This window comes from Etheostoma spectabile, chromosome 14 (genome assembly GCF_008692095.1).
Source record: "Etheostoma spectabile isolate EspeVRDwgs_2016 chromosome 14, UIUC_Espe_1.0, whole genome shotgun sequence".
Lineage (NCBI taxonomy): Eukaryota > Metazoa > Chordata > Actinopteri > Perciformes > Percidae > Etheostoma > Etheostoma spectabile.
Genome location: NC_045746.1, coordinates 7,372,591 through 7,398,091, shown reverse-complemented (window position 1 = coordinate 7,398,091; position 25,501 = coordinate 7,372,591). Strand labels below are relative to the sequence as shown.

Genomic DNA, 25,501 nt, shown 5'->3' with positions numbered 1-25,501 from the left:
GAAAGAAAGAAAGAAAGAAGAAAAAGTGGAGAATCGGATTATTGGATTATTCTCATTCGCTCCAACTGGTTTTACTCAGTGAACACTGTCAGTCTCAGGAGTGATAGTGAGGCTTTCAATAAAGTCCAGAAGGGGGTTCCAGGTCCTGTGAAAGTCTTTTATTTAGAATCAGAGTTTTCTACCTTTATGCATCTGAAGATGTTCTATCAGAAGGGGAGGCATGTTTCCAGATAAGAAGAATGGAACGCCTGGCCAACAGAGCAGTAAATGTGAGGACATGCTGTGTGGTGGTAGGAGGAGGCCCAGCAGGGCTGTTACAGGCCTGGGGTCAATAGGTGTGTTAATGGCCCGGGGTATTTTTTTTTTAAATATAATGGACCAAAGGTTTGTCAGCCGGGAGCATGTCCAGAAAATTTTCTATCTGAAGAAATTTAGAGGTGAATGTGCTTTGTGGAGCCCCTTGATTGCAGTAGTCGGTGCGTAGCACACATCGATGAGGAATGCACCAGATGCTACCTGTTACTCCACTGGTCATTTGAGATGGCAACTATGAGGTCATGTAGGGAGGGACAGTTGTACAGAGTCCATTATGAGGCAAATTATCAATGTGATCTGCTTTAATCGAAATCAAGGGTAAGGAATTGGTCACTTTCTGCTTCAGTGGGTGGTGGGGTAAATGGGACAGTTGCTTTTCTACAAAGTGCCTGATGTGAAAGAAGAGAAAGAGATGGCTATTGGGCCAATTATATTAAGCTGAAAGGGATAACAAGGGGGAAAAAACAACTTCATATCAAGTATTAAGAGATGCAGCGCCATTGTGGGAAGACTGGAGCACTGTGCAAACATTAATACTTGCTAAACTGAAGCTAAATCTTGATAGTGTTAGTAACGTCCAGGACTAGAGATTATTAAAGTCCTTGTAAGGAGCTGGAAGCAAATGGCAGAGTGCAGTGGGCTCTGTGAGGACAACACCTCATAGTGAGCCCCAGGTGGCAGTGGACATGAGAGAGTTGGTGTTACAGGCCCAGGAGTAATGACGGAAATTTAGGAGGGCTAAACCGCCTTCACCCTTTGGGAGCTGGAAGACTTATCTTTCCCAAAGGAACGCGTTAAATTGCTGATCAAGGCTGACACATTTTTTTTTATTAACAGTAGTCCAGATGTGGACACCAAGGGATTTGAAGTTGTTCAACCTCTCCACCGAGGACTTGCTAATGTTAAGGGGGGTGTAAATCCCTCCCTGCATCTCCCCAAAGTCCACTATCATCTCCGTAGTCCTGCTGACGTTCAGCAGTAGTTTGCTGACACAAGTGGGTCAGGTCCTCTATTTCTTTCTTTTCTACACCACCTAAGACTGGAATGTTAGTTTATGATTTTACGTGACAAATAAAAAAAATTGACGCATCACAGACACACACACAGACACACAAACAGACACAGTGTGTCATTGACAGTATAAATCCTGGTGGACCAACGCACGTGTGCTACCCACCTCCAGAGAGACTCCATGTATAACATCTAACGGGTCGATAACATTTCCCAGAGATTTACTCATTTTCCTGCCATATTTATCTCTCACCAGAGAGTGAAGGAGGACCTGAAAGGCATGATGGGAACAGGAAAGGGAGAGAGAGAATCAGCATGGTGGGCTGACACGCTAATGAATCAGTAGTGTTTATGTAAAAGTGGTGTGCTTTTGGGTAGTACCTGTCTAAAGGGCAGCTTTCCAGTCAGCTCTGTGCCCAGCATCACCATCCTCGCCACCCAGAAGAAGATGAGGTCACTGCCCGTCTCCAGAATGGAATTGGGGTAGAAGCGCTGAAGGTCAGTGGTCTGCGGGAAGTCAAGCTGTGGTCAGGACACAAACGGACAGGGCTGCTTATGGAGGACCGTGTTCTGCTGGAGAAGTGCCCTACCTGCTCCGGCCAGCCCAGCATGGCAAAGGGAAACAGCCCAGAGGAGAACCACGTATCCAGCACATCAGGGTCTGATGTGAGCAATAAAGAAACACAGGAGTATATTTACACAAATGTCAATTCCACAAGGCACTATTACTGCAGTGGCTGGCTGGAAAGTTGTTTTGGTGGTAAGTGGTTTAGCCTTCACTGATTCTAAAACGGTGTATTACCTGATTGTCTGTGCATTATCTACTGTAGGTGGAAACATACTGTAGTAGTTGGTATTCTAGCAGCAGCAGGAGTAGAAGTACCCTGACTGATATTTGTCAATGGTACTGATATTTTAGAATGAACAATTTCTGGTAACAATATATCTGTAACAGCAGCTGAGTGCGAGGCAGCATGCTATGCTCAAGCTATATAAGTTGAGACACTTGTAGGGGTAAGAAAAATAATCTATTCTTAGATGCATCGTGATTCTCTCTAGAATGATTTGATGATGATCTCTCATGCTCGCTGCCTAAGTGGCTCCCGAATCTAGCAGATGTTTAGATAGAAATTGTGAGAGCCAACTGAATTTACAGTGATAGCCCAAAGAAGAATACCACTACCAGTCACACACTGATTTTCTACATGCTTTGTTACACAACCAGGCAGTCGATTCTACAGGCTGCACGGAAATGAATATGGCCTAATCTCCACACGTTAGCTGGGCCACTCCCAGGATAAAGTTTCCCCTACAATGACCATGCATCAAGTGCTAATTAAATGTGTAAGTCAGTAAGGTCTCCCGAACATTCTTCACGTATGTGAAATGAGTTGTGCTGCTCTTGAGTTTTTCACATAACACTAGCACCGATAGCAACATTGGTGATCTGTGGCTAAATGAGCTTTTCCCTTTTTGAGTGCGATGGCTAATGTAGAGTAGTGTTATACAGCTGATACAGAGGCAGGTTGAGGGGAGTCACCCTGGGTCAAAGTGACGTCTTCTGGCTTAACTCCATATCTCACAGCAGCTCTTTGTCGGGCCTGGTCTTCGCTTTGTCCCCATACCCAGTGCTCCTAACACACACGCACACAGAGAGAGAAAGAGAGAGAGAGAGAGAGAGAGAGAAAGAAAGAAAGAAAGAAAGAAAGAAAGAAAGAAAGAAAGAGAGAGAGAGACTTACACCAATGACTGACTGATATTGAGTTAGTAGTTAACCCATTGATCCACCCTCCCATCCATTTCTATATATGTTTTTTTTTTATATTCTGGTTGCATTAGATGACATTTTACAGTACTACCTCTTGTTTGTCAGCAGAATTAGGAAGCTCCACTCGGTACGCAGGGATCTGATGACCCCACCAAAGCTGCCTGGAAATGCACCAATCACTGTAAAGCAAACAGAGGAACATTGTTGACAAGCCGTACGTTCAAAGAAGAGCTCATTCATCACCAGAATGGTGCCATTTCACACGCATGTCACACCAGTAACAAGAACACAAAGCGCCGTTGTTCCCGCTCACACCACTGTTCAAATACAAGAGTTTGATCCAGGTCAAAGGTCAAAGGTCAGGACAGCCTACCTGGTGTTGGACAGCCAGTTCTTCCATGTCTTGGTGTAGTGGTGAGGGATGATTTCCAGCTGTCCGTCCTCCACAGCCTGACAGGGGAAGAAATAATCACATTTGAGTGTTTTGAAAAGAGTTCAAGGATGAGAGGACATCCCTTGACATCTCTAGTCTTACTATGTCTACATGATGGAGCTTGACGTGGTTACTTGAACACATGTGATGCAAAATCAACCTTTGGATACATAGTGACCTCCATCTCAACATCTCCACCAACTGACCTGTATAGCTTTTTTAGCCATTTCATCGCAGCGAAGGAACCACTGCTTCTTCAGGAGGGGCTCAATGATGTCTCCTGAGCGGCTGGGACAGCGAGGGGGGGAGGGAGGAGGGACACCACAACACACTTGTTTCAGGAAGATGAAGCAAAGCAGGAGGACACTTATTGTGACACTGCTGGAGATGTAACTCCACCTGTACATACAAAGTTTATGTACAAAGCCACATTCAAGACGTCGGTCCTAGTTTGTGTGGTGTGTCCCGCACAGTCGGCCTTCAGCGGCCTTTTTTTTATTGTGCTCCATCAGAACAGCTGTGGAACGACATGCAGCCCATTGAATGGATAGGATGCAGTAAAGCCAGTCGGCTTTCTCACACATGTATGAGAGAAAAGGTGTGCATCAATCCATTACATATGCACCTAGGACAAAAGGCTGCAGACTTACAGACTGGATGGGCTGTGTTGTAAACAGTTAATAGCAATCACACTTTCCTGTGTGTCAAAGTCCTTTCTTTCTTTCTTTCTTTTTATAACCCTGTATACCCGGAATAAGTCTAGTTGTGTTCCTTTGCACTATGCTCCATAATCAAAATAATAATAACTATCATAATTATAATTTACTCCTGCATACTTTATTGTTGAACCTGTCTATACTGTTTCTGTTTATAGTGTGTATATATTGTTTGTTTTGTTGTTTGTTTTGTATGATTAAGCGCATTGTGAGCAATACAATCCAAAGCAAAATTCCTTGTATATGTCCTCATATCTGGCATATAAAGCTGATTCTGAAAGTGTGTGCATGTGTATGTGCATGCGTGCGTGCGTGTTCCTCTACCTGCAAATGGGTAAATTCATGGCGTGATCCTTCTTTCCTCTGAAGAGCTTCTTCTCAACCAGAGCATCCACAACAAGCTGTCGGGCATCAAAACGCTTCACTCCCTTAAAAAGGAGAAAAAGACTCACAATGATACCAGCAGGGACGAAGACACATCAAACCTGCTTCCTCTATCACTGAGCACAGGCCCAACAGGGTCTTACAAGGATGTTGTCGACTGCAACCTGAGACAGCTGACATATCCAGATGGATCATATCGCTACAACACCTCACATAGTAATACAGGCTTTCAGATAATAACAGAGGTGTTCATGCACCTGCAGCCACTGTCCACAGGAGGGCGTCATGGTCCCGTCTCCTCCAATCACAGTAAGGTGTGGCAGTGAGTGCCTCTGTGACAGTAGAAAGTCAGTGTGGTCATGAGCGGGGGTCACCTTCACTGCACCTACAGAACACACAGCCAGGGACCGAATCAACACGAGCTGCTCACACAATGTGACAACAGTGTGTCCACAGGGGACAACATGAAGGCAACACATTCTCTCTGCATTCTGCAATGAGCAAGCTGAATGGCTTTGGATGTTCACCAGTTCCTAGCTCCATGTCCACCATGGAGTCAGCGATGATGGGCAAGAGTCTGTTGGTGAAGGGGTGTCTGCATTGCTTCCCATGAACAGCCTGAAACAAAGGGGACATATTGGAAAGATATGAGCACAGTTCTCTTAACAAATGCCATGTGGAATTCAATTTTTTGTTTTTACTATTTAGATCTGGTGTGCAGTGCAGAGTTGGGCAACATAATGATATACACCATGAAACCATGGAAATGTATCTTCTTCTATCTTTAGCTTTTAAACAACAAAAAAATACACAAAGAAACATGTTCCAGCAGGAAGGTGGGCAGAAATTGGGGAGAAATTATCCAAGATTACAGGTTTCCCTGGCGTTAGCATGTAGCTACAAGTAGCCACATGTAGCAGTGTATGTAATGTAAACACTGCAGTAGTGCCTGGAGCCGATGACCATGTAAAAAATCTGGCACTGATTGATGTCACTTTGAGCCATTAGGCAAAAACCGTTGGAAACAGAGTGATGACACAGTGTGGAATCTGAGGATTCTGCTCAGGGATCACTTTTACATATGTTTACCGCATCGTCCAGAAAATATGCTATTTGTTACTTCATCGGTTGTACTTTACTACTTTAGCACTAATGTTGTAACGCAGTGTTTAAAATGCTAGTTGCAAATTTGTCTCTATTTGTGTCTTTGCGTTGACTTTGAATTTGGTCTGAACACATCTTGATGCTTTTGGACTGACTGGTTTGAAGTGTATGGCTCTGACCTACTCCCTCAGCAGTAGGCAGCCGTTACTACACAACAGTCTACTGAACGCTACCTGCCCCCCTGACATGGAGAAGAGCTGAAGTAAAGGAGCGGCTGGTGAGGAAAACCCAGGTCAAGGATTACTAAGGAATCGGTGGACCAAACCAGGGCTGAACATGTGGTGGAATTTCCAGAAACACCATCTCGTGGTATGATGAGACAACAGGAAAGCTTAGGCAACATCAGGTCTTTCATAGGTCACAGGTCAGGGGACGAGAATAGTCGGTCAGTCTCTAATAACCACTAAACAAGCTGCATCTGATACTTCCAGAGAGAGACAGAGAGAGAGAGAGAGGCTGAACTAGGCTTCAACATCTGATACTTCCCAGAGAGAGAGAGAGAGAGCAAGAGAGAGGCTAAACTAGGCTTTAGCATCTGTGTTTTATGTGCCTGCGATATATTTGTTAACCTTAAAGGTTCAGCTGAACATAACTTCTCCAGCCTGAGCTTAAATACACCTTGAGGAGGACAGGAACTTCAGAGACACAATAACACATCGTGGTTAAACTGTACTGCCTGCTTAATTATTTCCTGAGTGCTCATTCAATTCTCCTGTGGATATCATGTCATCACCTATGTGAAATATGTTGTGCTGCTCCTCAGTTAATAATAAAAACTTAAACATTAATCAGATGGGATGCCCATGTTGCTCAGGGTTTGCTAAATGTAAAGTAGGCATTCTGTTGATAACATGTAGCCATAAGCAAATGTCTGATAGTATCTCAGGGCTGTGCTACTGAGAGTTTTAGTGTTGTCAACTCTTCTCCAATTAAGTAGCTAGCACTAGCTCCAAAATTCGCTAAATGATGTCACAAACTCATTTGCATATCGGTGATATGCAAAAATCATCACGTATTATTTGCATTATGCTTAGTGGCTATGTGGGTTGACTGGCTGTTGCACGGTGCAGAAGGAGGGGGAGAGAGGGCCCCCCTGCTGTTGGCAGGAGAGCTGTGGACTGGGATTACTCTGATCAGCATGCATGGACATTTATTAAAATAATTTCTTATAATAAATCTTGCTTTTCCCCTAACGGTCAAAAATTGCTTAATTTGTCAGTAGTTGCATTTGTAGAAATAAAGTTGTTGGTAGATGCTTGACTCGCCTCAACTCTACTCGCCTTTTTTTCAAGTACTTTATTTAGAATCACCTCCGTCAAGGTTCCAAGCGAGCTAAGGCAATACCAAAAAATGACGTGGAAGACCTGCAGACTACTGAATGGTCGGAGAGAATCGACGCAGTGAAACGCATTTAGTTGAACATCCCATTGCTCTTGAAATTTTGTAATAAATGTAACATTTCTATTTCCACTGTATATTTGAATATACCACATTATTAATGACTTCTGGGTCAAAATATGTGAGGAAATGTGTGTTGTATTAAAAAAAAAAACTAGCTCTTACTCCTGTCAGCTGTATTATCGGGTTAAATCCTAAAGCACTGGGTCTCGACTCTTCCAAACTAAAGCTGCTGAAGGTTTAGTTTAGTTCATTAGTTTATAATGTCGTGGACAGTCCGTCTTAATTAACTGTACAGTAAGGAGCAACTTTAGCTTCTACGGCTCACTTCCAGCTGTAGTCCCGGCCAGCTGAAATAGGCATCCTAAAATACAATGGTTACCATATTAAAATGAGTTACATTACATCTATGATGACATCAGAGAAATGCATTTTTGCTTTTTTGAAATCTGGGACCCCTTCCTAGACTATATTGGGGAGGATGGTGCACGAACCCTTCGGAGTGACCTCTATGGTTTAGCATGGTCTGAGATCTCGAAATACATTTCCAGATAACACACAATGGCTTAAAAACTGGCCTGCCCCACAAAACCATCTTTACTTGCATTTTTTTAAATATGTTAGGTCCATATGTGTTTGAGTTATGTCGTGATAGTGAAAATGAACTACTGCTTCCTCTGTCAGCTCGAGCCACTTAAAAGAAATAAAGGGAGAAATCAGGCCAATCACAACAGCTGGTCAGTCTGACATCATGTTGCCTAAGCTCATTACTATTCATGAGCTTGCCCAGTTGCGCTGGGTAAAGGATGCTGATAGCCAGGCTCGCATTGACTAGCTGTTAGCCAATCAGAGTCAAGCAGCTTAGCTCATTGAATATTAATGAGAACTGGCACAAATGGAGCTGTGTCTGCCTGCAGGCTTTCTATACCACACTAGAATGACTTGAAACAAGGTAACCAAGGCATTTTTTCCACAAAGAAATGTTACGGAGTATATGGTGGAACTTAAGACATTACCACAAAGTAATGAAATACATGTGGCAGGGCACCTTTAAGTAACCCATTTTGAGTGATTATGTTGAGTAGGTCTCAACTGTGCAAACCTTCTGTGTTTTTGTTTAGTTTTTTGTTGTTTGTGCTTTATTCTTTACTCCATGGCTGTCTTACTTTATGTTGTATGTGCCCCGTGAAAATTCAATAAAGATATGTTTAAAAAAAAAGTACTAGCCTGATAGCGAGGGTCGTCAGGGTGGACAGCTACAGCTACATCTCCCAGCATAGTCTCAGGACGGGTAGTGGACACTGCCACCTCGCCATCTAAAAGACAGGGACAAGGGGAAAAGAAAATCATAATGTAATTACAAAACAGAACAAGCACAACGTGTATTCTATTTGCAGAAAGTCATAAATACTCACCGTGGCCTTCTATAGGGTATGCAAAAGTAAGCATGGTCCCAAACTCCACCTTGTTTTCATAACCAGGAACAGACAACATGGTCTGCCCAGACAGCTCCTTTGAGTCAACCTGACAGCAAATCCACAAGTTCATGCACAGATATGATTCTCTACATTAGCACATTTTTTCTGTCTAAACGACTCACAATAGGTGGACAAAATAAGAGAAATGTTAGGGGCTTTGGCAAAGTGAGATTATCAGATTTGTTCTATGAAAGTCGCTAGGACACAGTCAACCTCATCCGAGGTTTAAACCAGTCATGACTGGTCATTAAAACTAGTCATGTTTTCAAGGTATCGTTGTTTCTGGCATTAGACATTCAGCAACACACATTATGGGTTGAAGCTTTTTCCTCCAATTATTTCATGTCCTATGGTCCTGAAGGGGGCTGGGAGGGGATATGTTCATGTTGATAAGTGTATGTTTTAAACTTGCTAATCACAAAAAACAGTATTAGAGCAGGCCCTGATCATTGGCTGGAGAGCATTCAGCAGCATTTGGCTGCTGAGTGAGGAGAGACCAACACTGGTCTCCGTGACAAAAGGAAGAGCCTTACTTATTTCAAAGTTTTACATCCCACATATGTGGTGGTAACCATTATTTAGTCCACCTGTTGTATTTGCTGTATCTGCATGTCATGCCGTTTTACCTCAATGTCAGAGATGGCAGATTCCAGAGCACAGCTCCAGTTGACCAACGCCTCCGAGCGATAAATCAGACCCGAGTCACACAGCCTTACAAAGGCCTCCGTCACCGCCCTGCTGAAGCCCTGAGACAGCATTCACACAAACAAACTACTTTCACCATTCTTTATACATATTTAAAAAACTTTCTCAGCAAGGTTATACTTATATATAGAAGCATGCAACAAGTGTGCATTATACTGCATATTTCCATGCTACTGTAGTATGTATGTTGGCAATAGCAAATAGTGGGTTATTAATATAAATGTAAAGTATTAATAATGTGTTGAATAAATAATAGTTGAAAATGTCTGACTCTGACATTCACGTAATGTCATGTGGAGACACAGACTGCTAAACTGAGTGAAGCGAATAATAAAGTAAGTTCGGTTTTAGATGGTTAGACTGTTGTCATTCACAATTAAAGAAGGAACTTATAATTCTTTGAAAACGAAACAAAACGTAATGTAATGCAGCACGTCATTGTCGTTGACACATAATACATAGATTTATAATCATACAGAACTCTTACAGGGTCTCGTTTATCTACTTAGTATTACAGCTGGGACAGTATGCTTTTGTCCTTATTTGATTCTTCCTGATACATGGCTCCTGATTGGATTTGTATTGCGATTTTCAGTTATTGTGATTCTAGAAGTATTTTATTTTGATAGTATTGAGTATTGAGATTTTCTTTTTCTTCTTTAACAAAAACTAAAGTTGAATAATACACTTCTAAAACTATATATCATGAGACATTTCTAAAAACGGATAGTTTTTCATTTATTTACTTTGGAAAAGAAGTACTAAATACTATTATAATGCTTAATAAATATTTTCTGCCTACGGTCAGAAAATGGATATGATGTAGTCGCCGCTAGCAGTACTGCATGAACAAAGAATATTTAGGTGAATCATTGGATAAAAAAAAAAAAAAAAAGTACATTGATTCTAAGGAAAGTAATTTTTAAAAATCATCACAAAAAGAAATCACGATACATAACTTTTTTTTTTTTTTAAATCTCCACCCCTACTTAGTATATACCTATAGTCTGTGACTCTATTAGGGACAGTGTACCAAATGGGACATGTCTCATTGTATCGGAATTTTATGACATTAACTATTAATCCATAATTCCATTTAGTTGGTTTAAATAACAAACGACTGATGATGAATCAGAGCTTTTATGGTTCTTTTTATAACACTTTATTGTAGTGTTTTCATATCGAGTCACATGTTTTTATGTTTTTTCCTGTTGCACTACACTTTAAATTTTTTTTAACAATTTTACATTGTTTAATAATACAAAATTAAAAAGAAAGAAAAACTTGACTGAGAGCTCTGAATTATGATTTCCCCTACAGTTAATCCATTATCACATTACAGTCTATTACAGTCACTATCCTACACATTTCCAGGTGGTATGATATGTATGAGTGTAATCTCACTGGATCCATGGTGAAACAGGCTCGGCTCCAGTCCAGAGAGGCTCCCAGCGCCCTCAGCTGCTGGTAGATCTCCTCCCCTCTCCTGGGACACACAGGGACACACAGGGACACAGCTCAGTGAGGCATATATTGGTGTGTGTGTGTGTGTGTGTGTGTGTGTGTGTGTGTGTGGGGGGGGGTGAATACTCACTCATTCTTCCATTTCCAGACCTCATGTAGAAACTCCTGCCTGGTAAAGTCCTGTCTGTGCTTCCCTCTTTCTTTCAGCAGCCTCCGCTCCACCACCGTCTGACACACAGACACACAGACACACAGACACACACACACACAGTGTTTTAAGGGTCTCTCAAAAATCTGGTATAGATAGAACTTAAATTTAAACTATGAAACTGTAAACAACATGCATCATCCTCCCACAGCTTCTGTGCAAAAATCCAATGCGCAGTTCAGCTAAACCTAATATGAAGCTTCAGAGTTAGTCAAATCAACTAGATCTCACAAAATGATAGAATAAACGAAGACTGCGGATTTAATCCCCCATCCTTTTCACAGGCCATCTCTTCCAGGCCGGTATGAACAAGAGAACATTTACAGTCACTGACATATAATAATCCACATATTAATCCACAATGAAAGTAAAAGTTAGTTGCAGCCTTTCTCAAACTGCCATGGAATAGGAAGAAGAGAAGAGTTGTTGTCGTACCTGTGTTGCAATCCCTGCGTGGTCACATCCAGGCAGCCACAGCACTCGGTAGCCCTGCATCCTTCTCCTGATGGACACAAAGCCACGTTTTACTGCTCCAACAACACATAAACCTTCTTAAATAATCCGACTGCACATGTTGTTGGCAGATACCTCCGAACCAGCACGTCTTCCACAGCCACAGTGAGAGCGTGTCCCAGGTGCAGAGTGCCCGTCACATTGGGCGGAGGGATACACAGGGAGAAGGTCTGGTCCACAGAGTGAGATAATCTCTCCTGACGGACAGGACAACATGACATTTAGAGTCTGAAAGCAGAAGAGAAAGAGCCAAAGCAGCCATGTGTGCGGCACAGTGTTCTTTTTATCCTCGAAGTCCAACCGAGTCTTCCCTTCTTAGAGTCCAAACTCATGTCAGAAGGGTTTTTAAAAGTGTTTGAGAATATTTCTTAATCACTAAGTCATAGTAACTTCTCATAAATTGGTTGCAAAGGGCTTTATCAAAGCAGAGACTGACAAAAAATGACATGGTCAAAAAAAATTAAAAAGATTGTAATAAAAGATAATAAATCAAAGGGCTGGACTCGCTCCACTCACATAGATACCTAGAAAGCTATGAGGCTGGGTGCTGGATCCTAAAAGTGAATAATCACAAATAAAGCCAGACACTTACGTTAAGTGGAGAGAAATTACATCTAAATTGGAGTAGCTTTATTTATAAAATAAAAAATAAAATAAAAGAATAATAAACTTTTTACATCAGATATGAAACTATATATAAAGTCAGTTAAAAGTCTATTTTAAGGTGTGTTTTTTTGGTATTCTTAAAGCAAATTCAGAAGTACCTGTGTAGATGGTGAACACTAATTCATTCCACAGTTGAGGCGCCGTGACAGCAAACCGTCATGCCTGGTGGCAACGACCCGCTACGCCCGCATCGCTCTGAACTGCTACAACTATTATTATCATTAATATTACTATTATTATTCCAATATCTTTATTGGCACTATAACTCCCACTGGTCATCATTCCAACTGCTATAATTATGAATGATATTTCTCTGTATCTGTATTTAGGGATGTAACAGGTTGTTTTTGTGTTCTGTTATAACACAACAGTGACTCTATTGTTTCATGCAATTACAGTAGCGGACCTTTGAATTGTTATATGCAAACAGCTGCTCTGTCTATGTGAAGAACCAACAGCATTCTGACTTCATGTCAGTTAGACATTAAAGATGGTGTTACATAAACACGTTTACTTTGTTTGGTTTTTATTACATATGTTTAACTAAAGTGAAAGTTATTTTTGAATAAGGTCATATCTGAGAGCCATTAGTTTAGTTTTTTTTTTTTTTTTTTTACATATAGCGCACAAATGTTGCAATGCAAAGAAAGAAACCAGCTATTTTGTATAATAATTTATCTTTTAGTGACTATGCAACTTGACACGCCACCAGAGGTAACTTTACTTTCCTAAAAGCAAAGACAAATACTATTAAAGCAATGGTCGTGCATAGAGCAACGCAAGAATGGAATGTATTACCCGAACAAATAACACAACAAAGCAGTAAAATTAGATTTAAAATTATATTGATTAGAGAAGTTAAGTAGAAAACAGAAACTACATTGGTTGAGCTTCAACAAAATTTGAATGCGTGTTCAATTTTGAGATTTGTCCTGCGAGGAACAAGGAGATGTTATGTGATAGCATGATGGTGTAAAGGTGTTAAACATGAATGTAATGAATGGCCTATGGCTGCACTGGTGGCGCTGTCCTGTCTATAAGTCTGGCTTTGTCTTATGTGTGTATTTTGTTATTATCATTTAAGTTGTGTTTTCAAATTATTGTTTTATAAGCTTAGTTTCTGTCTTATAATTTCCCAAATGCAGGAGCTGGTGAGGATCCTAAAAACAGCATTAATAAAGAAGTAGTTAGAGCATGAGGTGTTGTTTTGTTCTAAAAGCCTCACATGTTGCTCTGGACGGAAGAAACCCTCTTTCTCCCACCACTGATACCAGCTGGACTCCACATACTCCGGACTATATGAGGAAGGTAACGGCGAACTGGTGTCTGCCAAGAAAAAAAATGTTACATTTTAAATTCTGCAGAGACACAGCAGGTACACAAGCTGGTGCAAGAAAAATCACCTTTCTTTGTCCCAGCGAGGGTTGGAGCAGTGTACACTATCTTCTGCTTCTCGGTCCATTTCACAGCTTTATCTTCAGCAGTCTGGAAACCCAAATATCACAGTTCAGCTATGGCTGGGTCAGTCTCACATAGCCAGAACTTCCTCCACAGCGCTGCGAAGGAGGGTCTGGTTAGTCCACACGGCATTGTGGGATGGGTGAAAAACGTACTCTAGTTTATTAGAATTTCTTTAAACCAATCACAATCCTCTTGGGCGATGCTAATCGCATGGACGGAGCAATGCTGCAAAATCGCCTCGGGAAGGGACTTGATTTGGTGGAACACATGTACGTTAAAAAGTAGTTTTAGTCGTGTAACAGAAAACTCAGATTGGACAGATAGTCTAGCTAGCGGTCTGGGTTTACCCTGCAGAGATCTGAGGAGCAGTTAACCAGAGTCCTCAAACTCAGCTTTTTTTTGCCAGGTAGACAGGACAAATATGAAGAATTTTGCTTTGGATCGTATTACTCACAGTGTGCTTAATCATACAAAAAAACAATATATACAGACTATAAACAGAAACAATATAGACAGTTGTGACAATAGTGCAATGAAAAGTGCAAACTAAGTATGCAAGAGTAAATTATAATTATGATAGTTATTATTATTTGTATTATGTAGCAGTGCAAAGGGTGCTGAAAAGAATAATGTTATTATACAAGGTATTATTATGTTATTACATAAATTATTATGTTATTATATACAGTAAGTAGCATCATACAATTATTTCCTTATGGCGGTTTGATGTCATTCAGCATTTTAGACATCGGATGGAGGCGGAGCGGTTTAACTGATGCCTCCTTCCTACTTACACTGTGTTGACTTGACAGTATGGCCTCCTCCCGCTCTCGTCTGCGCCTCAGTTTCTCTGCTTTGGTCCGGGGAGAGGAGTTGGACTGGGAAGAGGAGGAAGGTCTGTGCGGGATGCCGAAACAAAGTCTAGCTGCTCCTTCTCCTGGAAGCCTGCAACTCAGAGCACGACCTGACCTCCACATCTCTAAGCACGCACACGCGCGCGCGCGCGCACACACAAACGCACACACACACACACACACAAACATGTAAAAGTCGGCTAGCTAAACGTGAAATAAGTTTATCTGCGATGACAGTTCAACCGCTTTACTTACTGTGCTTCCAATGCAGTGCTCTGAATGCCAGCCACGACCTTTTAACTTAGCCACTTCGTTATTGTAAGTCCGAGCAAGACAGTCATTGTCATTGTACGTATACACTAACGTTACATCATTGTAATCTCGCAGAATACTTGTTATTCCATATTACTCTGTTACGGTATTTGTCCTTGTTTTATTCTCGGCATGTGGGTGCTGTTTGTTGACGGACTGTTACAACTTCACGGACAAGAGGAAATAACAACTGCTGTCCGTCTGGAAATATCTTCCCCACAACACTAAGCTACTCGTCACGCTAAGCAAAAAAGGAACGAACCATCCTGCCTACGTTTAAAAATAAAACAACATATCGTTATAACATAACCGAAATGCAATATGAATGTTTTAAGTGGTGTTTTTTTTTGCATACATGATGTTATAAAACAACACAAAATAGTGGTTTGGCAGTATTTTTTTTTGTGTGACATGTAGCGTTAGCTGAAAAAGAATTCTGACACAAACACGTTACACTTCCGTTTTGAGTGTGACTAACTTTGAAGCTTGACTTTGTGTTAGCCACATCTTCCCGTCGTGTTCAACGCCTCGAAATTTTTAGGTCAACAACCTTCAGTCTGAGCACAGGGTGTGATTTAAAGAACCAAGGTTGTCATTGTAGCGATAATACCGTTATATTACAGACACTGTCTCTCAACTGACGGTGGACTCCGATTCTTTATATATTAAAGCTAGCTAGCTAACGGTCGCGTTAGCAAAGCAGCTCCAGGGATGGCGGAGGTTCCCGGGACTTCAAGTGAGACGATAACGGAGACTGTTCAGACTAGCACACCGCCACCGCCCCAGCAGGTAAGCAGGCTGGCCGTGAACACGGTTTTGCTCGGTGGTTTCCAACATGACTGAGCTCACTCTGCCTGTGTAGCGCGTTCAGAAGTCAGCCTGAAGCCATAGCTTACCGCGACTCTCAGCCCAGCCTTATGAAGCTTCACGACGAGGCCTAATGAGTTACGTTAATTGCGTTAATCTCCTCTAAAATGGCAATACAAGTACTTTTGACATTACAGCAACCGTATATCTTGGTTACGTGCGAAATGCTTCCATGTAACGTCGTGCATTGACCGTGACGTTAGCTCCTCTGGCTACCACACCTGGTATTGAACTCGGGTCTTTTTGGCGGTACTGATTTGAAAAACAGCAATAAGGATGTTAAGTCAGATCATATCCAGACAATTGGACTCCATTGAGCCTGGAGGGTACTGAAGGGGCAATGATTACAGTAAAAACATCATGCTTCTGTTATGTTAACCCCCCTGTCCACGTACTTCTGTTCTGGGTCTGTTTTTCCTGGTTTGGTCTCTGCCCCTTAGTTCTGATGAAGGAATATAGTGTTATTCCAATTTATGTGGGATGTTCGTCTCTTTCCAGATTTACCATGTAATTTCCCCTGCACAGAGCCAGATTCATAAGGAAATGGACACATATCCCAGACATCAACTCCATCCAACACCTTGGGATGAACTCGAAGGCTAATTGCAGGCCATCGCCCAACGTTTGTGTTGGACACCAGAGGCGTTGTTAGGCATCGGCGTACCCCCTAATGTTATATGAATAGGCCCTGATCTCTTGCTCTGAGAGAAAAAAAATGGCTTTGTATTGCAAAGAAATTAAAGTTTTGAATGAATCCCTGACATGTGACTGACAATTTCAATCAACATTCATACCCCTTAGGACCTTAGCTAATGTGTGCAATTAATTGTGGTTAAACAAAGAAATGGCGATTATGTATAGAAATTGCCATTAGACATTATGTAATTTGCAAACGCATATAATAGAACAGCTAGTAAGTCTGGTTCAGAAAATGACATCACTTCACTACTTTACCTTTGAAACCAGTAAAAGGCAAAAAGTTTGTCACACCATAATATCCAAAATCTAAGACAATTTCTAGTCTCATATCCTGCTACTGATATGATATGGATCTATTGCCCAGCAGCCCTATGTAGACTACAGGGGCTTTGTGCTGTGTGATGACACTGTTTGCGCCCAGTTCCCATTGGATGGCCAGTATCTCACAGAGCCGTCAAATGTTACAGGAGGGACGCAGCCTGACCATCAAGCTGAGGAAGAGGAAGACGGAGAAGAAAGTGGAGTGGTCCAGTGACACCGTCGACAACGAGCACCTAGGAAGAAGGTCTTCAAAATGTGAGTCCATGTTCCATGTCAAGGCCCCTATACGCTGTGTGACTTTGTGCTGCCTGCGTCAGACCAAAGTTAACAATCTTAGGCTGTCCGTCCTAAACAGTGGTCCTAGATGTCACTGTGAGCCACGACCAGCAACAGTTTTAAAGGTTTTGATTTTAGATCCAAATCCAGTGTCAAAATCTAGGAGCTAATTCTCCCAATATGGCAGCTGCTACAACCCACAAATGAACCAATTACACTATGTAGAACTATTTCTTGAGACAGTCCGTACAGTAACGTAAGATCTTGCATCACAATCATGATGTTGAGATGTTTTCTTTAGTATCAGATGAATCCAGGGATGTTTAGCTGTACCTCCATGGTTAGAGTGCTTTTTATGGTTGAGATTCTCCAACGCTGGAGCACACTGATTCCATGGGAATATTATAGTCCGGTTTGTATCACAAAAAGGATGATGGGAACTAAGGTTCAAAAGATCAGAAGGGTCTCAAATAGAAATAAGTAAAACAGAACAAACATGGTCCACCAGTCAAATGGCTAGTGAATGTTCAAATCTTACCAGCTAATCACTAGATTTCCATTGTTTTTTTTCTATCTACCAGTCACTTTTCAATTTTACCAGCATTTGGCTGTTAAGTAGGCTAACTTTGAACTCTGCAAACACAAGTGTATCTTAATTTTGCACCTTCAGTATATATATTCAAAACCGCATTAAATCATTAAAACCGCCCAAAAACATGTATATAACATGGCAAATGATGGCATTCCTGATGTATTCATCCTAACAATACCAATATGTGACATGCATAAAGTAGCTATGACATCAGAATCGCTTTATTCTCCAAATGTACAACGTGCACCGGAATCTGACCTGGTTATGATACAGCGAGGATGGCTTCAGAATAATGTGTTGCATTGTATGAAAGATAATAATATAATGCGTATCCCTAAGTTTCCAAAATAACCATGATAAACAATAATAGCATGCCATTATACTGTACATGTTTGGTGGATTATTATATGATGGACTCGATGGAAAAAGTTGTCATAATCTCATAATTCATCTAGAATTCTGACTCTTTTCTTAGAATGCAATTCATATCAGAACTCACATAATTCATTAACTCATAATTCATGTGCTAATCTTCCTCGCCACATGCACCCACAGCAATCTAAATGAAGTATTGTGGTGCTGCAGAGACATCCCAGTCTACAAATCCTTTCTTACAGACTACTAAAGGAAAAAAATCTTTGTCTGGTACAGACCCTCACAAAAATCCCACTATAATCATTTACTGTTGTTTTTTTTGTTTTTTTTTCATTGAAAATGAGTAAGAATAAAAATCATGGTTCCCTCTAATATTGTGAATCATTTTGCAAACCCAATATCAGTCCAAATATTTTCCTCATATCGTGCAGCCCTATTTATAACCGTCTGCTTCCTGCTGCACTACTGGATTCATCATCAGATCAAACCGCTGGAAAGCTATTTTTACCACATGCTCCATTTTTAGTTGCTATTTCTGAACAGAAACGTTTGAACAAGGTGTCATGTTGTATTTTAATTTTCAAACTGAGAACTCTGAGCTTACAGTGAGTCTGTGAAGGCACCAGCTTTAGATGTGATCACCTGGATCAGTTCGGACACAGTGCTGCGTACGAAGCTCTGGCAACAGGAACATACACCCACACATATTATATATATTATATATATATATATATTATTATTATATATAATATATATATATATATATATATATATATTAATATATATATACTCACTCACCGGCCACTTTATTAGGTACACCTGTCCAACTGCTCGTTAACACTTAATTTCTAAGCAGCCATCACATGGCGGCAACTCAGTGCATTAGGCATGTAACATGGTCAAGAGAATCTCCTGCAGTTCAAACAGACATCAGTAGAAGAAAGGTGATTTGAGTGACTTTGAACGTGGCATGATGTTGGTGCCAGAAGGGCTGGTCTGAGTATTTCAGAAACTGCTAATCTACTGGATTTTCACGCACAACCATCTCTAGGGTTTACAGAGAATGTCCGAAAAAGAAAAACATCCAGTGACGGCAGTTCTGTGGCGGAAATCCTTTTTGATGCAAGGTCAGAGGGAATGGCCAGACTGGTTCGGCTGATAGAAGCAACAGTGACTCAAATAACCACCTTACAACCAAGGTGGGCAGAAGAGCATCTCTGAACGCACAGTACGTCCAACTTTGGGCAGATGGGCTACGCAGCAGAAGACCACATCGGGTGCCACTCCTTTCAGCTAAGACAGGAAACTGAGACTACAATTTGCACAAGCTCATCGAATTGACATATAAATTGGAAAAACGTTGCCTGGTCTGATGATCTCGATTTCTGCTGCGACAGTCGGATGGTAGGGTCAGAATTTGGCGTCTACAACATGAAAGCATGGATCCATCCTGCCTTGTATCAACGGTTCAGGCTGTGGTGGTGGTGTCATGGTGTGGGAATATTTCTTGGCACTCTTTGGCCCCTTGGTACCAATTGAGCATCGTTGCAACGCCACAGCCTACCTGAGTATTGTTGCGGACCATGTCCATCCCTTTATGACCATAATGTACCCAACTTCTGATGGCTACTTTCAGCAGGATAAGGCGCCATGTCTAACGTGGAATCATCACAGACTGGTTTCTTGACATACATGAGTTGGCTGTACTCAAATGGCCTCCACAGTCACCGATCTCAATCCAATAGAGCATCTTGGGATGTGGTGGAACGGGAGATTCGCATCATGGATGTGCAGCGACATCTGCGGCAACTGTGTGATGCCATCATGTCAATATGGCCCAACTCCCTGAGGAATGCTTCCAGCACCTTGTTGAATCTATGCCACGAAGAATTGAGGCATTCTGAAGGCAAAAGGGGGTCCAACCCGTTACTAGCATGGGGTACCTAATAAAGTGGCCGTTGAGTGTATATTGTATATACACACTACTTTAATGTTCATTTATCGATCATTTATAATGATGACAGCCTTGTTATGAGTGTTTGTCCACCAGAGGACGCTCTACAACGTCCCTGTTGTATTAGTATTTTTTGTTATCGTGTTTTTGTTCAAAGGAATATCTTAAGTATGCATTTTTTGTAATTTTATTTATCAGAACTTTATTCTATTTTGATGTACCTCTGTTCTCTAGTGACAGACAAATTATCATATTATTTTAGAGAGTACTCATAAATAACTACAAATAACTAATGTTAGGGAAATCTGTTTATGTTTTGTTACGCGTTTCTGGATTTTTATTATTTTAAATATACATCGGAATATTGGATTTTTGAATAACCACATATTTGTATTGGTCGGGCTCTAGTTTCTGATCCGTTGTGACCCTTTGCTGTGTGATATGTTGTGTTTCTGATCCGTTGTGACCCGGTGTTGTGTGTTGTGTTGTTTCTGATCCGTTGTGACCCGGTGTTGTGTTGTGTTGTTTCTGATCCGTTGTGACCCGGTGTTGTGTGTTGTGTTTCTGATCCGTTGTGACCCGGTGTTTTGTTGTGTTTCTGATCCGTTGTGACACGGTGCTTTCTGTTGTGTTTTGTTGTGTTTCTGATCCGTTGTGACCCGGTGTTTTGTTGTGTTTCTGATCCGTTGTGACACGGTGCTGCCTGTTGTGTTGTGTTGTGTTTCTGATCTGTTGTGACCCGGTGCTTTGTGTTGTGCTCCTGCAGGCTGCTGTATCTATGAGAAGCCGCGGCAGTTCGGAGAGTCGTCCTCTGAAAGCGACGGAGACGATGACGACGAAGGCTGCGGCAGTGCTCACTGCATCCTGGGCCACGGCAGGAGGGGTCATGGACAGGGGGGAAGCGGGGGGACCACGAGGCCTCCAAACTCTGGAGGGCCACACACACACTAGCGTGGCTCAGCACGACAGTGACACATTACAGCGCTGCACTCTTGTTTAGATTAGCTCCATCATTGAAGCCCAGGTAGGCCTGATGCTGCCAGACACTCTGCTGGAGCCGGGGCTGCTGCTCTGGAAACACAGAGCCACAGGGATTACTGAATTAGCCACATTGAAAATCCTGCTCTCCTTTCAACAGCTAAAAGCATGCTCAGTATTGTGCCAACTGACATACATAACGTGGAATGAAAGCTACAAGCTGACCTTTTAAATTCCTTTTAAAGAAGTATTGCTTTTAAAGCACCAAAAGGAGACATGCTGTGATAATAGAATGTACGAGGCCATAGCAGTCTTTTTGTGTGTTTCAGCCCTTTTACAACAGACCACATGCAGTACGCATTGCATCACTGCTGAGCAATTCCAAGCATGGAGCAGAACGCTGGGATTAAAACACTTTACTACTTGTCAGGCAGCCGTTGGTTTCCATTTGTTTCACTATGCTGTCTGCAGGTTTGACATCCATCAGAGTTTTTATGCAGAAATGCAATTAAGGTCACAACTGACGATTAGTTTCATCATCTGCTAAATATCTTCTCAGTTAATGGATAAGTCAATGTCAGCAGACAGACCAGTGTCTATCCCACTATCCAGGACCGACGGAAGCATCCGATCCTCACGCAGCCGAGGCTAGAACCAGCGAGCGTTTGGCATTCTTGCTTCAGAAAGACAAAAGATTAGCAGCACTCAGTTATTATAGTTGCAGATTAATGACACACATGGGCAGATCTGTTCTGCTCTATAACTGATTTGTTTTTCAATTAATTTATCAATCGTTTAATCTTCAGAATATCAAAAAAAAGAACTGTCAGACGAGCTATGAGGCGACATCTGAAAATGCACGTACACTGCATGACCAGCCAATGGTAACTAAGCTTTTACAACAATACAAAACAGAAATGATGAATCATACAATGCTGTATGAGTTTTAAACTATTGGAATATAATAAATGTGGTAATGCGTATAAAAACACTAGCTGCATACTTCTATTGTAGTGATGTCACCATGTCGGAAGATGACATGGATTATGAATGATCCTTATTGAAAATGCTGTTCTCCTTTCTCCTTTTATACATGACCCTTTAACACACAGGCATGCAGGGCTGATGCGTCGGACTACAGCGACGCTTGTGCATGTTTTGGCCCTTTTACTTCACAGTGCAGACCCCGTCAGGTCTCTAACAGTGAGCTGTGGATACTGTAGTAAGATGGGTGGAAACTAACGGCTGCTGATGAAGCCGAGCTAAAGCAGCTTGGAGTGCAACAGCAATAATGCAAAGTGTTTGTGCCATGAATGAGCTGAAAGGTATAGAAGCAGTGGATCTAATGTGACCATAATGACATTAGTGCAGTCTGACTGTGTACACACACACACACACACACACACACACACACGCTACCTGCCTCTGGGTTTCCTTTTGACAGAGTTAATTGTATATACTACTGCACATTGTTTAGTATTCTATGTTTGATTTGCTGCTCTTCATTCTAAACTTGCTAACCCTGGACATGCAGTGGAGCCCGGTCTGTGTAGTAACAGTGCCATTACACACCACTAGGGCTGGGTTCAAATCAGTGTTTCCCACAGATTAGAAAGCAATGGGGGGGGGGGCATGATGTCATTACACAGTCATTTGCATTAAGCTTACTGGTTGTGTGAGCAAGGTACTGTAGATAAAGATAAAAAATCTTTAGCCAAAATATCACAATGTCAATACAGGAATTTATTTTACCTTTTTATAATTATTACTTGGGTAGCCTATCTTTGAAGTAAAAAAAGAAATTCTACAAAGGGAGGGAAACGGATCAATAAAGAATTCTCAAAGAAGGGGGGCTAGCCCAGGGCCAGGCCAGCTCATGGGTGTCTTTCTCCCGCTGTCTCTCCCACCTACACCAGCTCCCTTCTCCCGTTTTGACCTGCCTACACACTGTGCGCAGTGCTGCCGCACATGAGGAGAGGGGAGAGGAGGGGCTGCTCCTCTGCTCTTCACAAAGATCAGAGGATGGTTTCGACGGCACAGGAGAGAAATACTTCAGTTTTTTTTTTATAGAAAGTCGCCAGATTTGTCGCTAGTTGCTTTTGTGAAAATAAGTTGCTAAGGGGGTCTGAAAAGTGTGTGTGTGTGTGTGTGTGTGTGTGTGTGTGTGTGTGTGTGTGTGTGTTGTGTGTGTGTGTGTGTGTGTGTGTGTGTGTGTGTGTGTGTGTGTGTGTGTGTGTGTGTGGAGGAGAACAGGGAAATGAAATGCAGCTGAACAAATCAAATGCGTGTTTTCTATAGCGTTTAACAAAAATCAACTGTGTGGCGCACCGCCACAAATTAGTCTATGTGTGGGAAACACTGGTTCAAATAATCCATTCTCCAGTTAAAATCCATCTTTGAGTGATCTGATATTGATTAATAAAATCCAGACATCAATCTTTTAATATCTGCCTTTTCGCCATGGATGTGGTTTCTTAATGTTAAACATGAACCTGGTGCATCATAAAAAATATATATATCTGAGGGTTGCTTCTTGCTTGTACAGTTTACAGCAGAAGTTCTTGGAGAACCTCTTTTATATCCAAGATAAACTGGTGGTGTTTGTGAAAATCCTCCAACCTAACTGATATGGAATGGATGATGTAATGAATTTGGGAAATCCTTGCCCGGCCCTACAAAGCAGTATGTGAGATGTAGAATAGAGTGGACATGACAAAGATCTCACTTTATATTAGGCTGAGCCAGTATTGCTGTTTGTGTTTTTCAGAGCAGTTTTGAAGTTCTTGTCGTCACATTATTACCCCTCATCAGCACCGTCACCTGTTAGCCCTACAGAACCAGCCCCGGGCCCGGCTCTGCGTGTGTGCAGAACTTTAGTTACATGATTTAACACTGGATCTTTTGCTTTTTTCAACCTGTTTTTATATTTCTCTGAAGCTGCTTGTCATAGCTAATACTAACTTATTTATATATCACCCATCCAGATCATAAGATATAAAATAATTGCAACAATATGGCTTTTCAGCCATATGAGAACGAGATTCTGAGTTTGGAGTGTACAGCAAAGGCCTGGTCACCCGAAGGGACGGCACCAGGATTAGGAGCCGTGAGGAGGGCGGCCTTCAGGTCACGGATAGATTTCATTTCATGAATAGGGACAGATGCTAAGACATGGATATTTGTGCAACAAATCTCCAATGTACAGCAGCATCACAGCAGTTATACTGTAGCTATTGGTAATTTCCAATGTCCGTCCCTAGAAGTCCTTTATAGAAGCCCATAGGAGCCTGAGCCTTTGAAAACCAAGCTATAAAATTGATTCTAAAACAGGTAACGAGTAGAAGGGCAGGAAGGGTGGCTGGGATGTGGAGTTAAAAGCCTGGCAGTTGGACAAAGCAGGATTGCAATACTTCAGTCCCCTGAGCATCAAAAGACAGCGTTGGGTCCTAAAGTACACCTCGGTAACAGGCTTCTTCATCTCTCAGATTAGTGAAGTTACAGATTGTTCTTTATTACAGGCTCAGGGTTACCTTTCATTTCAGTTATCTTATCAGACAGGTGGAAAACATATTTAGGTTAAAACATATTTAAACTCTCTAATATCAATACCACTATTGGTTTGAGAATCCAGTTTCTGACTATGGTCTGAGTCTATGTGAAGGTGAGGGACATTAGTCAACCTATCATCACGCCAGCTGTTAATACTCAGGACTCTTATTTTGAAATAAAGATTGTGGTTATGAGGGAATTGAAGACTATATTCATCACCTGTGTTGGAAAAACTGAATGTCTGGTTGACCTCATGTGACCCTGGGTTAGTCTACGGGCCCTGGCTAGTTCTGTCAAAGTCTATCTCTCGCCTCCTAACCAAAAGCTTTCATTCTTTCTTTTCTTTTTGTTATTTCATTTTTTCTGACCGCATTAGATTTGATGAATGCTCAGAAGAGTGTAGGTATTTTAAATCTGTTAAGTCCTCAGCTGGTTTTCATTTGCTTGATTGATTTAAGATGAATCGGTTGAATCCTCGGGACAATCGTGATGACATTTTGGGATCTGAAGAATTGTTTTGGAATTATGTCTAAGCACAGGATGTAAATGAGTGGTATAAACCAAGTTTATTTCACTTAACACCCGTAGGTTTGCATTAAATTCAGCTTCATGTCAGGCGTAAAAATATAAAATCTACACTATGACTATGAACTTGATTCTAAGACTGTGGCTGTTTGTGCTTTTCCTGCTGTGCTGTGCACGACGACTTGGCTGAGGACGCAGCGTGCTGTGATTGGACGTCCTTTCCCAACCAGGCTGTACATATGGACCTGGATCACAGCTGATAATGGGGCAGGGGGATTACTTTGACACCATGGTTACCCCTCACTGTCTGTTCTGTCTATACACACCGACATTGTTATATATGGACATTGTTCTTGTACCGGTATTGCACCTTTCTGTATATATTATTACGCATAATGAGAGCAGATGTAATGTGAATTAAAGTTTTCAACTGGGATCAAACTGTTTTTGTGATCTATTTGCACCATAAATTGACGCAGAAAAGGCACACAATGTTGCATAAATGTTCACCAGAA

General features: G+C 41.6%; 2 protein-coding genes across 3 annotated transcripts in view; one reads left to right on the top strand and one right to left on the bottom strand.

Annotated features, from left to right (window-relative positions):
- Nucleotides 1-15,068, bottom strand: part of vars2 (valyl-tRNA synthetase 2, mitochondrial) — a 27,058-nt gene extending 11,990 nt beyond the window's left edge. For both annotated transcript variants that reach the window (XR_004335050.1, XM_032536195.1), the window contains exons 1-21: nucleotides 14,794-15,068; nucleotides 14,479-14,663; nucleotides 13,627-13,708; nucleotides 13,449-13,549; nucleotides 11,633-11,754; nucleotides 11,480-11,546; nucleotides 10,967-11,064; nucleotides 10,777-10,858; nucleotides 9,294-9,413; nucleotides 8,605-8,713; nucleotides 8,417-8,505; nucleotides 5,155-5,245; nucleotides 4,885-5,012; nucleotides 4,568-4,671; nucleotides 3,734-3,815; nucleotides 3,468-3,544; nucleotides 3,186-3,273; nucleotides 2,867-2,960; nucleotides 1,917-1,987; nucleotides 1,708-1,833; nucleotides 1,493-1,597 (exon numbers count right to left, since the gene is read on the bottom strand). Coding sequence is in view for 1 of the 2 variants with exons in the window: in XM_032536195.1 (XP_032392086.1) it covers nucleotides 1,493-1,597; nucleotides 1,708-1,833; nucleotides 1,917-1,987; nucleotides 2,867-2,960; nucleotides 3,186-3,273; nucleotides 3,468-3,544; nucleotides 3,734-3,815; nucleotides 4,568-4,671; nucleotides 4,885-5,012; nucleotides 5,155-5,245; nucleotides 8,417-8,505; nucleotides 8,605-8,713; nucleotides 9,294-9,413; nucleotides 10,777-10,858; nucleotides 10,967-11,064; nucleotides 11,480-11,546; nucleotides 11,633-11,754; nucleotides 13,449-13,549; nucleotides 13,627-13,708; nucleotides 14,479-14,661 (2,019 nt within the window). In the remaining variant the exon portion in view is untranslated. The remainder of the gene's footprint in view (nucleotides 1-1,492; nucleotides 1,598-1,707; nucleotides 1,834-1,916; nucleotides 1,988-2,866; nucleotides 2,961-3,185; nucleotides 3,274-3,467; nucleotides 3,545-3,733; nucleotides 3,816-4,567; nucleotides 4,672-4,884; nucleotides 5,013-5,154; nucleotides 5,246-8,416; nucleotides 8,506-8,604; nucleotides 8,714-9,293; nucleotides 9,414-10,776; nucleotides 10,859-10,966; nucleotides 11,065-11,479; nucleotides 11,547-11,632; nucleotides 11,755-13,448; nucleotides 13,550-13,626; nucleotides 13,709-14,478; nucleotides 14,664-14,793) is intronic.
- Nucleotides 15,069-15,308: 240 nt separating this feature from the next.
- ppp1r11 (protein phosphatase 1, regulatory (inhibitor) subunit 11) lies at nucleotides 15,309-22,437 on the top strand. Its single transcript, XM_032536276.1, has 3 exons — nucleotides 15,309-15,639; nucleotides 16,884-16,992; nucleotides 20,701-22,437. Exons 1-3 carry the CDS (start codon nucleotides 15,562-15,564, stop codon nucleotides 20,883-20,885), a joined length of 372 nt encoding a protein of 123 aa, XP_032392167.1. The 5' UTR covers nucleotides 15,309-15,561; the 3' UTR covers nucleotides 20,886-22,437.
- Nucleotides 22,438-25,501: the final 3,064 nt, after the last annotated feature.

Bases quoted from the DNA above. Each gene is read 5' to 3' on its own strand.
- ppp1r11 (XM_032536276.1), top strand. From the start codon at position 15,562: ATGGCGGAGGTTCCCGGGACTTCAAGTGAGACGATAACGGAGACTGTT. The intron at 15,640-16,883 runs GTAAGCAGGCTG...CAAATGTTACAG, and splicing joins CACCGCCACCGCCCCAGCAG to GAGGGACGCAGCCTGACCAT. The intron at 16,993-20,700 runs GTGAGTCCATGT...GTGCTCCTGCAG, and splicing joins AGGAAGAAGGTCTTCAAAAT to GCTGCTGTATCTATGAGAAG.